At 36.8% G+C, this 15,828-nt stretch overlaps 1 protein-coding gene across 2 annotated transcripts in view; it reads left to right on the forward strand.

The window, feature by feature from the left end:
- The window catches only part of RNF13 (ring finger protein 13), a 40,930-nt gene that overhangs the window by 7,185 nt on the left and 17,917 nt on the right, over positions 1 to 15,828 (forward strand). For both annotated transcript variants that reach the window (XM_026110036.2, XM_064516442.1), the window contains 4 exons: positions 2,321 to 2,401; positions 7,285 to 7,410; positions 11,494 to 11,581; positions 13,624 to 13,714. In XM_026110036.2, coding sequence (XP_025965821.1) covers positions 2,321 to 2,401; positions 7,285 to 7,410; positions 11,494 to 11,581; positions 13,624 to 13,714 — 386 coding nt within the window. The remainder of the gene's footprint in view (positions 1 to 2,320; positions 2,402 to 7,284; positions 7,411 to 11,493; positions 11,582 to 13,623; positions 13,715 to 15,828) is intronic.

Here is a 15,828-nt window from a genome sequence, read left to right on the forward strand (position 1 = left end):
ATGTAATGGACATAGGGTCAGTGTGTGTTAAGTACTGCTAATTTTATATAGTTTGTAGTTTTATGGAGGAAGCTGTATCTGTCACTGTAGAATAGAGGTCCACCTACTAAAAATAATTAGATATAATAAGTGTAATCTTGTATTCTCTGCTAGTCACAGTGATATCCAGGAAAGTTGTTAACATTAATTTAGAAGTAGAGAGAGAAGATCCTTGAAGTAAATAGTTCAAATAAAAGTATATAAAATTGGTCACAGTGTGGGATAGATGAATGCCAAATTATGTTATTTGGGTCTTAGGTTTGTTATTACTTTATCATTTTTGTAGATAAAAATTTTAGGAAACTACAGATAATTGTTTTATTATTGTATACTGTCATTACCATTTTACAGTGAAACTTTAAACTAGCTTTCTACTGTAAAACTGATTTTTTTTCCCCTCTTCCTCTCCCTGAAAGCCCATGCTTCCTCTTTTCGTAAGAGAGCTAATTTCCGTGCTTACTTACTTCCTCTCTTAGGGAAGATTTTTTAAAAACATACTTAACAAAAAATCCTTCTGAAAGTTTAATCTGTTTAAGCTTCTTTGTGCACTGTGTTCTAAGATAATTCCATCTGAAAATGGAAAAGTGTCTTTCATTCTAGGATGCTTGGGAAATTACAGATCTATTATGAAAATATCTTTAAGATAGGAAATGAAAGGATGAACTGGACACTTATTAAGACTGTGTGGTGGAAAGGAGCCAGTGGAATGCTTAAGAGATATGCAGACAGATAAGGAAATGTTTGCATGCTATTTCATATGCAATTGGGGAATTGAAGGCATATAGACAGCTTACAGTTTTGGAAGTCTTCATGGGTTAATGAAATCCAGGCAAAATTTTACGTTTTCCAAGGAAATAAATTCTTTCTTTCCCTACTGACTAAGGTATATTTTTATGCTTCTGTGTTCTCATACAGCTGCAGCCTCAAATTAAGGGCTTTGTTTGTATAAAGTTCAGTTTTCTGTGTATGAAGCATTATTGGTTATTTTTTTAATAAGGGATAAAAGTAAATAGGTTTGTGACTGACTCATAGTGCAAGTTGGGGCCAGGTAGATGATTCTGGGGAAAGCATACATGACAGAAATAGAAGAACAGCACTTTCAAAATGGTAGATGAGTGAGAGGTGAGGATTAAGGAAGACAATTTACTGGCATAGAGCTGTGCTGTGTGCTTTTTGAATGGGAGATAAAGAGGAAAGGTTGTATGAAGCAGATGCATTACACAAAACAAATCCTCTTCTCTTGAAATTTTCTCCATTCCCACCTTTTTTCCCTAATTTTATAAAGTCTGTTAGAAGGGAGCTCCTTTGAAATTTTGCTTCTTTCAAAGGAGCAAGATAAATCATGAAAGTGTTAGTCTTTGAATTAGACTTTGAGTTCCCATGTCTAAGTCTGGTTATTAAGAGAGGCATTATCACTCTGAAATAAACATGATCCTTTGATTATTGTGTTTGGCAGCCAAATAATGCAATAAATAAAGAAATATTTCTGAGTCATTAAACTATTTAATATTAACCAACTAACGTGCAAGTCAATTATTATATAATTCACAACTTTTGCAGGAAACCAACTTTCTTATCTGAAATGAAAATAAATTTCATCATACATCCTGTCTTTATTGTATGGATTCTCCACTAGATAGCCATCTCACAAAGCTGTGAAAGATCACGCAAGGAAAAAGGAAACAAAGCTTCCACAAATTTAAGTTCTTTACAGTATTCCTCTATTTTGAAATGGAAGCTCGTAGTTGGTATAAAACAAAACTGTAAAGCTGGTTACTAACCTGAGTTAGTTACTACCCTGAACAGGTGAGAGGGAGCTAAGAAATGATAACATATAGAGGCTATGTCTTACCACAAACCACTTCTTAAAAGCTGTTCTTCACTGTATATAAGTCAATTCAAAGCAAAAAAAAAGCCAACCAAACAAACAAAAAAAACCCCCCTGCTTTTCAGATTTTTTGCTTTAGAGTTTTCAGAGTTGTTTGCTGCTTCTCTATCTGCAAATATGGTGATACCTGAATTGTAGATAGTAGAAGGAAAGACAACATAAAGGTTATTACTTGACAAATAACTTTTTTGACTGCTAAGTAACATAAGAATGGTGTTCCCATATGGATGGAAGACCAATAGAAGAATTATGATTTTATTAGCATTGCAAGAGGTGTTACCTCTGATAAATACTTTAATCTAAAAAGTACACAGTACTGTTTATTTGTTCTTAGAATTATGTACTTCTCTCTTGTTGCAAACCTAAACTTTCTTTAAAATTTATTTCTCTTAGTATAACTTTGAAAATGGAACCCAGACCTTTGATGATCTACCTGCTAGGTTTGGCTACAGACTGCCAGCAGAAGGCCTAAAGGTAAAAAAACAACGACCAAACAAACAAACCCCGGTATATATACAACAAGTATAAGTGAGGGGGAGGGAAGTTTTGGGGTACTTTTTCTTTTCATTACTTCTTACATTGTGAAAGTGGCTACATGGAATCAGCCTAGAGGCAGTAAGCTGTTTGTCTGGCTGTTACTTTTAACAATGCATGAGTAAGTACTTATGACTGAGATGTACATGTTTTTAATTTCCATAAGAATTCTAGGCTGTAAACGTATTTATGCAGACTATCGTCCAAGTTTCAGTGCAGGGAAACTGTTATAAATTACATACCTATGGAGACAGTGAATAGCATATGGAGCAGAGAGCTGCTTTCCTATTCATTCTGTCTCTAGCTTATCTGTCCCCAAAATCTGTGCAACATTGTTGATGTTGCAATGCTGGTGAGTAAAAACTGTGCAAAAATGATGTCGAGGTACAAGACATCACTCTCAGACTGTATAGTGTCATTCTAATCCCAAAGAATATCCAGAATTTACAGGGGAATAAATTGTTACAGAATTCCTGTAACTGTCAGAATTCTTCTGTAAATGAAGCTTCAAGAAGACTTCATCATCTTCCTCCCCAATGAGTTTTATTACGGGGAGGACTTTAGTTAGAGCTAGTATTGTTGTTTGCCAGCTAAATTGAGAAACAGGGAGATTAAGTGATTTGTCCAAGGACGAGTAGTGAGCCAATTTGTTGCATCAAAAATAGGTATAAGGAGCTTTGACTCTAACCTTTTTAGCTGTTAGAAAGCACTGTCTCTTAACTAAGGTGGGGTCACCTGTGTAGAAATAATGAATTTTAGTCCCAGAAGTAATATTGAAGCTTTTTTCCTTGCCTACATTAAGATTTTACTTGTTTCAAAAATGCTGTGATATTGGTTGAAGTAGGATGAAAATACCATTCTTGTTCAGCACTTATGATTAGGAATTATTAGTTAATGTACAACTTGTAAAATCTATCAGATTTGGTAATAATTGGTGCCAAAGCATACAATAAAAGTAGAGTGGGATTTTTTGGCTTGCAGGGTCTGTTCATACAGTGGTCAGTCATCTGTCTGGGTCCTTAGAAGAACAGTTCCTCAGTTAAACGTTTTTAAGAACATGTTAGCATTAAAAAAAAAAATCCAGTCTAGTGATATTTAAGCTTTGATTTCCACGTATGCATTTAGTTAACTATAATGTGACATTATGTGATTTGTATGGAACTGCTCTGTAGAATACGTTTGGTTTCAGATGTTACCACTCCAGTTAAAGTCAATGTTTTACATGGCATTACATAGCAAAAGTAATGCTTGCTGTACAAGTCCTTGGAATCTTGGGGGCTTAGCTTTGGCTGTCAGCCCAACAACATAGAATTCCTAGTGCATAATGTTTTCAGTTGTTCTAGACAGTGCAGTGTTGTCTGTTACCACAAACTTGGCAAAGATCAGATTGCGGGTGCAGCTTCTCTGCTAAGATGGGTCATTATAAAAATCTGTTCCTGAAAACAAAATTACTTCTATTGTGGATTAAATTTGATGACTAATATAAATCTATGAAATATAATTTATATAAATTCTCAGTGAAAACAGAGTTTAAGGATCTCATGGACATCTGACTTTAACATGATGGTAACAGACTGTGGAAGAGCTGGTTTAATTAGGACTGTAGCAATCTTTTCTTGCTTCCCCCAGCAGTACAGCTTCTTGTGATTGCCTGTGATTTAATTCTAAAACAAAGTATTTACTACTTATTTTCTGGTGTTTCCCCTCTTTTTATCTGTAAGATGAAGTTGTTCTAGTTTTTGAAGGGATTTGAAAAAGTGTGAATCTTGTAGAAATGTTCTTATTTCAGAGGATCCTCCATCTCACTAGTGCCCCAAAGCCTCTATCGCACTATGATTTTATGGCACAAGCAGAGAAGCAGCCACCAGTCTGAAGAGATTTTATTTCAAGTGGAGAATAAACATAACCTCTTCTAGTTGCACACAATTGTTCCGAATCTCACTAATCAAAATCTATGAAGAGGTAATTTTTCCAGGTAGAAAGTGTGGTAAAAATTTGAATTATTTGTGAAAATTAGAAACATAAATTATTAGTTTGAATTCAGAATATCCAGGAATGAAAAAAAAAAATCACATGTTGATACTCACGTGGCTGAAGCTTGAAAAAATCAAGTACAAGGGAAACTTGATCAAGTGATGGAGGTATGTGGTTATGGCAGATGTGGCATTCAATCCAAGTCCCAGTTTGTGCAGTAGTTAGGAGCATGTAGTTCCTAGGGTCAGTATAAATTCAGGAAAAGTTTCATAGAGAAGATTGATTTAAAAAGGCATTTTTGATTGTCTCTCACAATCCTGGCTCCTGGCTGCTGCTTCTACAAAATTAGTTGCTGTGTTGATTAGTGTCTAGTATAGACTCTATGAACTGTCATGCAATGGGAAATAAAGACTTTGTTCTTTCTTTTCTAAGTGCAGACAGTGGGCCGTCATACATGTAATAAAACTAATTCTGGAAGACATACTGTTGATGTAAATAAGAGGTAAATGAAATGAAAAGTGCTTCCTGCCTGCAGTGTTCCAGGGTCTACTGTAGTTTGTAACTGCTTGAGAATAGTCCTCTGAGCTTCTTTGGGGGTTAATAATCACAAAAATTTGAATTTTGAAGAGATAATTATTGATAGATTATGGAGTAACTAGTGGAGAATACTGTTGAGGTGTGTGATAAGAGGCTGAAGTACCTAAAGAAAGAGAATTGCAGAGATCTCCAAAACTGTAGGAAGAATTGGTCTTGCTCCTCTTCACACAGAGTTAATGGAGGATAATTTCACAAATGAAGTGTTCCTGCCTGAAAACAATGCCTTTGCGTTTCCGTCAAACTTTGTCCCCTCTTTTTTGTTCTACACAACAAGATAATAAAAGATATTCACATGGCATATGTTTCGATGCTTAAGTTGGGTCAGTTTCCTTAGACACTTTATATAGTTGGAGGGAGAGTGGGAGAGAGAGACAGGATTCTGGACAGTTTTTGTTTTGTAATTTTTCTTAACACCAAGATTACTTTTCCTTAACATGGCTGACAGTCTGACTCCTTTCCAACTGATGTAGCTGGTGTTGAATGGGACAAGATGAAGAACATTTTAAACTGACCATATGATCTAGTTCTTATGTCATATGGTGATCTATTATTAACTAAAACCAATTAAAATAAGATTGTCAAACTGGCTTGCCTAATATGTGGTAGTCTTGACAATTTGTGGCTTTCTGAAAGTAAAATCTTCAGTAGTTCAAAATACTCCCATTTTAAATAATTCTAAGTGGATACACTTCAGGCTTTGAATATGCTCCCCTTCTAATAAAGAAGGTTAACCTTATATGAACAAAACAATCTATATAAGCAAAACAAAATAAATTTTAAAAGTTGGCCTTCTGAGTCTGACAAATGAAAGGTAAGAATTAAAAGAAACTTTTACAAGACTTTCTTTATGAACTGAGTACAGTTTTCAAACTGCATGACTAATGTAAAGTGTAAAAATCTGTGATAAAGAAGAAAATTACCTGATCTGAGTGGTAAGTGTCTGTATTGTCTACTGACTTCAGGAGCAGCAAATTTTTACTCTTCATTAAACTGGTGACGTAAGTAATTTAGTTGTGGCTACCAGAATGAGGGAACAGAAGAGCTTGAAGTGATCATTCTAATCCTGATACTTTATCTTTCAAGGAAATAAAATGGAGGCTCAGTTTAGACAGCTGATGACATTAGTGTCTGGCTTTTTAGTGATTCCATCCTTAAAGCTGAAATAATGTATTGAACTTTGATAAATGATCTGGTAAGACCCAGTTTGTCCTCACCGCTTGAAGTGTTAAGACCGATACATGATGCACATGCAGAAACAGAGTGTCTAAGGGGTTATGCTCCTGCTTATTCCGGGAAGCTCCTTTTCAGGTAACCTAGAGATTTGAACAATAAAGTAAGCATATTCCAGAAGAGAAAAAGGGAAAGTCTTTTTCTCCTCAGAGCGGAAACAAATTGTAATGTGTAGTATGCGTGATATTCTTTCAGCATGTACCTTTAAAAAAAATTCCCTTATCTGCAGTCTTTACAGAATATTTACAGTATTAGTGAAGAAAGCTCAATGGAGTAGCCAACATGGAAGTAGCATCATGGAGAGGGACTAATGTTGAGGCATTAGTATTCAGAGGAGCATTTTTCTTCCCAGAGAAGTTTTAGAATTTTTCAGCAGATGTTAAAGCAGCAGGTTAGGAGAGTTTCTGTCCAAAACTTGTTATATTGTGAAGTACTCTGTCAGTTAAAAACAGTCAAAAAGTTGCTTCAAGATTGATATTCACAGAATTTCTTCTGTGAATCTTCCAGCTGTCGCAGATGTTATGATTTGTAGTCTTTGCATACCATATTAAACCAGCTATTTTGTATGGTAGTTCACTGTTAATAGTCAATTTCACACATGTAACTTTCTTCTGTTTTCCCTTTTAATTGCCAAGCATTAAGTTTTTGTTTGTACTTCTTGGTGTAGTATAATCCTGTTTTCTTAATTGCTCTGGTTGTGTCTTGGGAAAATCAATTAAACAATATTATTGTACTATGTGCAGTGCTCTTGATACTAGACTGTTCTGCAAAGTGAGATACGAACTTCAGATGTAACTGGAAAAAATGTATTTTCTTCTGAAATTTCTAATTCTCCACAAAGATTCTGATCGGCATAAATAGTCAGGGATGTAACAAATCTTGCTGTAGTATAGGTCAAGTTGATGATAATAATTTGGCCATTGTATGAAAACGTACAGATTTCTTTCTTTATACTTGTCTGCCAACCCTTTTGTTTTGCTCAAGAGAAATAAAGCTGGTAGTATTCTGTTACTGTGTTTCAGGGATTTCTAATAAATTCAAAGCCGGAGAATGCGTGTGAGCCTATAGCCCCACCTCCACTGAAAGACAACTCGTCCAGTGCTTTTATTGTGTTAATTCGAAGGCTTGAGTGCAACTTTGATATGAAGGTAAGGTTTTTTTGTTTTGTTTTGTTTCATTTTAAGGTCTTAGAGAATTTACTGGTGCTGCAGAAAATATCTATAGTTTATGTCAGAGTAGACTGTGAAGGGAAGAAAGAACTTTATTGTCTGCAGGCAGATAAAGCAGCATTGTTTGTAATGTGATTTAGTTTAAAGTTGCATGAGTTACCTGTCTGAGTCAGCATGTGTGGCAAATGAGGATGACTGATGCTGTAGTTTTATCATAGAAAGTATTCAATAGCAATATCTGCTTTTCTTACGGTGAGACGATCTGTTGCCCTCATTTGTACCCTTAGAGCCAGGGCTTATAGCAGAGATCAGGGAATGGATATGACTTAAAAGCACCCAAAATCTGTAAGCCTGTTTTTTTTTTCTTTTTATTGTGTGTTTATTTTAAAGCTGGGTCATCTTGTTGTGACTCAGTGAGTCTCCATGAACAATTATAGTGTCACAGTTGGTTGACGGTGAGAGGACACAGTGCTCTGCTCAGTAGAAACAGGCAGAAATAAGTGGCAGGATGAGAATGTTTTTAATTGGAACAACAGTTAGATACAATATTATAAAATATTTTTATTATAAAAATTGTGACTTGCAGCTTAAGTGGAGTACACTCTGTTATGTTAAAAATAGAAAATAAAATTATTTTTATTTAATTAGGATATATGTGGAGCAACAAAGGATGCCTTAAGAAAAATAGGGATCTTCACTTCATTGTTGACTTTCATGAACTAAAATGAGATCCAGCCATATTTGCTGCTATGTGGTGTGTTTAGTTACATGCCATTGCATTTAAACACATGAATTCTGCCCAGACTATAGATTCCAGCAGCAAAGCTGGCCATATTGTTCAGGTAATCTAGTTTTACGTGAAGCTCAGGAACTTCAGATATTTCGTACTGTGAATCCTCTTGCCTTGTGTGTATATGGCTTCGTGGGGAAGGGGGGTGCAGATAGCTACCTCTTTCGCACATTCTCTTTGCTTGTTTGTTTGCTGTCCCTCAGTTGATGGGCCAGTTTTACGGCTGAAGCTATTGTTAATGGACCAGGTTGGAAGTATTCTAATGGAATACTTTTTTAAATCAGAAAATACAACAAATGCTTGTTCACTGAAAACAGCTTATTTTGTTGAAGGAAGTCATGTTGTAACTAGCCATCGTAAAACTTGCTTGGTTTCCCGCTCATCCCTGATTGACTTCTCGACTGTATGCCTGAAGGATAAACTCTGAGGCCCTTGTGTTTCCAGACTTCTAGACTAGGAGTTTTCAGGGCTTAATAGCATCACCTCTCAAGAGCCAGATATCCTAATAGGTAGTCCAAGGGATTCAGCAAGTCAGGAAACTCTGGAGCTTCATCTCCAGCTGGCGTTGTTAGGATTTAGCATCCATAGCGCTAAAGATCTGGAATCCTCAGGCGGGTGACTGTGATCTTTGGGCATTCTCCTTGGCTGCTCTGGGGACTTGAAGTGCATTTCAGAGTCATAGATCGTCTACTGTCTGGCCAGCACGTCTTCAGCCTGAGAATCTTGCTGCTCTAAGAGTCAGGTGGGCATTGAAGGCAGCTGGCCTGAAAATCCGCACTGAAATATGAGTTGTTTTATGTATAAGCTGCCTGATACGTAGGATAGGACAGACAGATTTTAACAAAAATTGCTGTTTATTTTAAAGTCCCATCTGTACCTTTGTTTTGTATTCAAAAACTACAAATACAGGTGGATAGCTGTATCTTGGTTTTATTATGTATGAATCTTTACTAGGCTAGAGACCATTTCATCTTTCCTCCCATTTCTTCACATCTAGTGATTTCTCACAGAAAGGATTGTTGCAATAGGAGAAGGGCGAAGGCTGGAAGCAAATGAAAGAGGTTCAGGGCCCTGTAATGTATCTTCTCGCTTGTTATAACTGGTTGCTGCTGCTGTTCATGTTGGTGAGCTGTGTGGGAAAGGACTTGTCAATAGGTGGTGGTACTGGGCTTTGAACTCCTGCGTAATTACAAAGCTTATTTCTCAAGCCTGCACTGAGGGTCTGGTCATCACTGACTGAAACATGTTGGTGGCAGCATGCAGGGGCGATCACACATTTTCTGCCTACATAAAAGGTTCATCCAGCAAAACAGACATAATGTAAAATTGTGCTGCATATGGAAATATGTATTAGAATGGTCTTGGATCATATATAATTTAGGTAAAGATACCATATGTTACAATTCTGCCTTTTTGGGCAACGGAGGCCAGCAAATACGTTATTACATGTACATCATTCTATGTATGCGTTATGCATATTTTCTGTAGTGACATGACATTGGGCAGGCTCCAAGCCATGCTTTTATGTTTACAACTAACACTGATTTTAAAAGTACTGAGAAGCCCCAAGGTGTCTGCAGTAACACTGTTTTGGATTAGGCGTACAGTGAAGGAATCTAAATTGATGCCAATCTGAGGTATGTAACTGGTGAGTACGGAGCCAATTGTCATGTTTTATAATGGAAAGTCACTATTGAGTAAGAAAGCACTTCCTGAAGCTGTGTCACCCTGTTTAGATGTATGTTAAAAATGGATTAATACTTCAGTTTTAGCACACAATTAGTGTTTTTATCTTTGGAGCCCTGAGTAGCTAGGGTGAAGTTAAAACTTCACAATCTGACTGAACAGGCAAATATAACTTTTTACAGCTAGATGGTGCCTTTAAATCTGTGCTCGTGGTGGCATGTGCAGACGGTGTTTGGCTGTGGTCCTGATTTCTAAGCAATGTGCCTTTGACAATAAGCCTGTTTTACAACTGTAATTTGAACCGTGTTTAAAGTGTTTTATCTACACAACATTTAACTGAAGAAGTACTATTTGGAAACACTGCAGTGTGATATATTTGTTTCTTATTTCAGTGCATTGACAGAGGGTGTTGCAGTGTGGGGATAATGAAAAAACAGTAGTAAATGTTTGTTTTTCTGTTCCAAACAAGGACAAAATAAACAGTTATGACACACTGAAACAATTGCTTTAAAGAAGGGTAGTCATACATTGTTTTCTCCCTGCAGGAGTCTGTGGAAAATATTCTAGTGTATATAGTCTTTGGTCTCATAGTGCTCACCTTATTTCTCTAGGAATGTTGTCATTTTCCTATTTAAATAAAAATCCTGCTTTAAAAAACTAAAATTTTTAAATCTGCTTTTTAAAAATTCTATTATTTAAATAAAAATAATTTTAAAAAAAATCACAGCTGGAATATTGTATCCAGTGCTGGGCTCCCAGTACGAGAGAGACACGGACGGACTGGAGCGAGTCCAGCAAAGGGCCACCAAGGTGCTGAAGGGACTGGAGCATCTCTCACGGGAGGAGAGGCTGCGAGAGCTGGGGCTGCTCAGCCTGGAGGAGAGAAGGCTCGGGGGATCTTACCACTGTTTAAATATCTAAAGGGAGGGTGCAAAGAGGAGAGGGCCGGGCTCTTCTCAGTGGTGCCCAGCGACAGGGCGAAAGGCAGCGGGCACAAGCTGAAGCACAGGAGATTCCGTTTGGGCGCAGGAAAGCGCTTTCCCCTGGGAGGGTGCTGGAACACGGGGCAGGTCGCTCGGAGCGGTCGTGCGGTCTCCGTCCTTGGGGACGTCCCCAGCCCGACCGGACGCAGCCCTGAGCAACGCGTTCTAGGTGGCCCTGCTTAAGCTGGGGGGTTGGATTAGATGACCTCCAGAGGTGCCTTCCAACCCCAACCGTGCTGTGATTCTGTGATTTCATGAGCTATCAAGTGATAATTTCTAGTTTATCAAAGTAAGTTATAGCCTTTATTTTCAAATTAGATTAAATATTATCTACGCATGGGAGGATTTTAATCCTGTTTTTAATATATGTAAAATCTGTCTGCCTACAAATGACATGTGATACTTTTTCTGGAAAAATAGCATAGAATTGTAAGAGTACAATAATTGTATGATTTTATTTTGAAAGTTCATGCTTGTTTCATAAGTGAAAATGAAGTTGTGCTGATATTTCAACTTCCTGAAAGTGCACCTTGTCTATAGAAGACCAAGAAGTTACTGTATTTTGAAGCGGTATTTATAATAGGTACTTTTTATGGCTTACAGGTTTTAAATGCACAGAGAGCTGGGTACAAGGCGGCGATAGTTCACAATGTTGATTCTGATGACCTCATAAGCATGGGATCCAACGACAGTAAGTACAGGTATCACTTCTTCTCTCCTGTTTGAAAATCATTTCACCCCCTAGAGTATGCAATATTAAAATCAATTTAAAATATTATGATGAACTCTCAGTGTAAAAGCAAATCCTCCTGCTTTTAATGTTTTAAAATATGATATGTTAGTATAAGAATATGTAGGTATACTTGTGTATTTGTGAAATAATATGTTGTTTTTATATGCTGTTTCTTTTGTTTTCCTTTAGATTGTAGTTGAACTCTTCTGGGTTAAATGGTTACATTTATGAGATAGACTTATATGACTGACTTTATTGGACTGACTTGGATAGAGTTATATGATTGACTTTTCTGAGCTTGGAAAATAGCTGAGGTGTGGTTACTTATTTGTGTTGATTATTAGGTAGAAATATGGGAAAAAGCAGTCAAAAACTCTACTGTATCAGAAAGAAACCAAACATTAAAGTGCAACTTTTTAATATTTATTGATTAGTGATTTCATTTTGCTGTTGCACTGTTGTGTACTCAAACAAATAGAAAAAATGCGAACTTTTCATGTGAACGTATATTACAGTACGTATTTTCAGTTTTTTCAGTTGGAAGAAATGTGTTTAGAGAACAATGTGCCATTTTCGGATTGATTATGATTTTACCCTTTCGCAGAATGAATATATACTGAAAATCTTGTAATCTAGTCAAAATGTTGATTTTGCTTTATGGTGTGTGTTTTTCCTTATGAAATACTGTAAAACACATGCAAAATTTACTGTTGAGAATTTCTTTAAGAAGTTCTTATCCTTAAAAATACCATCTTCTTCAAAATACCACTGTTTCTGTAAGTGTGTTTATCATTTATCCAAATGACTAGATCTATGAAATTTGTTCATGTCCATGTAGTGCTGTTATGACTTTGTGGCTTTTTCTGTCTAGTTTTTTGAGCTTACAGTGGAACAAGAACATTAATGAGAACCAAAAAGCCCTTTCACAGTGTTTGCCAGCATTGACTAAAATAGCTTGCTGAAAGTTAATTTCCTAAGTGGCTGCTGAGAGCCCAGAAAGCTGTGTGAGTGTGGTTTTAACAAATTCTCAACCCATGTGAAACTTATTTTCAGGTTTCACTATAAACTCAAAACGTAGAACACAACAAACCCTGATTTGGGGTAGTCTGAAGTGACATTAAGCCATTTATGCTTCTGCTTTGTGGTAGTTAAATATATTGTTTTTAATAGTTTCTTTGGGGAACTGAATGCTTCGATATTGATTTAACCTTAAGATTCTTTTGACTCTGAAATGTGAAGTGTAACTCTGAGATGCAAATCAACATGAAGCTGAGGAAAAGGTTTTCTGGAATGTGGGATATAAACTCAGGCAGTTAAGACATTTCTAGTTCATACATTACAGGTTGCTTCATTGGCTGGCTTATATTTATCTTTCAATAATTTTTCATTTGAGTTGCATCTTTTGAGCTTATTATTGCCCTCAGTAATAACCAGAGAAGGGGGTGGCAGTTCCATCCAGTTTCTTGTGAGACTGAAATAGAGAGGTGAGATTTGTTCATTCTCTCCTTTCTGCTTTTTGACTTTTTCCGGCCACAGTTACTTTCCAGTTTGCTCATTTATGTTTAGGGAGAAAGGAGGGAGGAAGGACTGATAAAACCCATTACCAGATCATCAAATCTTACAAGTTGCCAAAACTTCTGGAAGTCAGTGGAGCTGTGTGACTTTGTGCAGCCCCAGAGTAATAATGATATTCTTGCTAAACGTAATCTAATGATACCTTTTTTGGTCAAAAGATTTTTTTATGTCCATTTGAAATATTCCATTAAGAATTTTGAGTTGTATATGTGCAATAAAGCCCCTAGATACTCGGTAGGAAAAATAATACCACTCCTTATGTGACATAAAGACATAGCATGCACATACATCAGTATATATATACATCATTATGTTAAAAGATGTCTTCATGTTGTGCTTGTCTCCATGTTTTGAGTCTTATGTCTTAAGAGTACCCATAGAGTGTCCATGTAATGCTAGTTTTGTTTTTCTTCTTTTCTACACAGTTGAGGTTTTGAAGATGATTGACATTCCTTCTGTCTTTATTGGTGAGACATCAGCGAATTCTCTTAAAGAGGAATTTACTTATGAAAAGGGGTAAGTTACCTCACATGCAGTCACATTGTCCATTGCATTAAGTCATTGCTGCTTTTTAGTATTCAGAGATTTAAAAGAGGATTTTTTTAATGACAAAGGCTATAGGTATTCCCAGTGAAACTTTGAGCCTGTAGAAGTCAATGCCTTGATTTGCTGCTGATTCCACTGAATCTGCAATTTTACCTTCTCTTCTGTTCTGCTTCGTTAGTGTGTGGTTTTAAGCCGTTATAAACAAATGAGTGCTTTGGCAGAGTGGCTAATCTATTACAATGAACTGAAAGCAGTTGTTGGAACTGTCAGTGACTGAACTATCTGGGGCAACTGTATGATACTTCACTTCGTGCCCCAAAGGTGAAATCAGTCCAATTTCTGTTTTTAATTTTTGTCTGAAGAATGCTACTTTGACAAGGTTCTTGAGATATTCGAGCCTATTACCACATTATTAAAGGATATCATGCGTTAGATATGCTTTTTGAAGAAATGCCACGTAAAACTAAATGTCTCATTTGAAGTGCTCACTTGACACTATATTCCCAGTTTGCTGCTTTCTGCACTCGAGTCTTGTAAACTAACAGAAAGGTGTAGGTTTAACTATCCGGGTATGGAAAAGTGTGTTAGGAGTTACTTGGGTTTGTGTGGGTCTGGGAGAAGTTGAGAATTGCCCTGGGATTACTCAGACTGTCTGTACTGTTTGCATAGCTCTGGGGTTAAAAGGAAATGAACAGCCACTATAAATGAGCTCTGAGGGACCCTGGAGTTTTACCTCTGTCCTATTAGTTATTGCAGAGAGGAATGTTTGAAAAATATGGGTTTAGTTAAGTTTCAGTGTCTAGGACACCAGCTTACAGATCTTCAGGGTCCTTCTGTGCAATGGGCACAAATTGAAATACAGGACATTACAATTTAAGATAAAACCCCCACCATTTTACTGTGAGGGAGACTGAGCACTGGCACAGGCTGCCCAGAGAGGTTGTGGACTCTCCATCCTTGGAGATACTGAAAACTCCACTGGACATGGCCCTGGGCAACCTGCTTTAGTTGACCCTGCTTGAGCAGGGGCGGTTGAACCAGACGATCTCTGAAGGTCCCTTCCAACCTCAGCTATCCTGTGATTCTGAGAAGCTGTTTTAGGTCTTGAAGTGTTAGTTTTTTCCTAAGGTGAAAGCAATACCCTGTAATTTCCAGGCTTGCATGCTTTTATCATAGGTAGGCCTGTTAGTTATTTACAATACCACAGTTCTGTTGCTTAATCCGTCTTTTTTTCTGTCTTCACTGTGGTGCTGTTAGTCACGCACTTGGAAGAGTAAGTTTTGGAGTTGGTTGGTTTGTTGCTAGAGCAAACTCAATCCTTTAGAGGTTAAAGGTGGCGATATTACAACAGACTTATCAAACTGAAGAGATGGTGACATTTTAAACTGTAGCAATATATGATTAGCGAACCATACCTTACAAAGGCCAGGGTTGATATTTATCATCCTTACTGTTTTAATGTTCTGTTTCTGCTTTGGTATTTCTCTTGCATTATTCTTGCTGTTGTAAGAAAACTTGGTTATCTCTGACTGGTAAAGGAGTTCAGTTATTCTTCTAGCTCGTGCCAAGTTAAATGATCATGTTGTACTACGTAGCCATTTTAAATGTATATATTCAAACTCTTTTTTGCTTAATACAAAATCTTGATCTTGAAGCAGGTGAGATCAGCACTCACTGTAGGTACATATGAATCTTGAATCATTGCTTGAGCTATTTCTGCATGTGCATACAATTTTCTGAATAAAGAGCAGAAGCCTTCAAGCTCTGCATGTTTCCGAGAAAGAGTAACTAAGCATTTTGCAGCTGGAGGCAAAAGAGCTTAAGATCTTAATTAAGTTACCTGTCAAATCTGAAAGAAATATTCAGCATCATAAAACTGATGATGAAGTTTAAAAATACCTTTTCCTCCAAGCATTTTGCCATGTTTGTTTTGTCCATCTTTAGGTAACAGGACAAAATTTCTGAGAACAATGGGCAGAATATATTTTAAAAATAACTATAGACTAGATTTCCTGCAAGAGGGTTACAATATGTCTATCAAATGTTTCCCCTTTTATTTTCACATGGCTTTAAATATGTTAGAA

The sequence above is a fragment of the Dromaius novaehollandiae genome, chromosome 9, assembly GCF_036370855.1.
Source record: "Dromaius novaehollandiae isolate bDroNov1 chromosome 9, bDroNov1.hap1, whole genome shotgun sequence".
NCBI classification, from domain to species: domain Eukaryota; kingdom Metazoa; phylum Chordata; class Aves; order Casuariiformes; family Dromaiidae; genus Dromaius; species Dromaius novaehollandiae.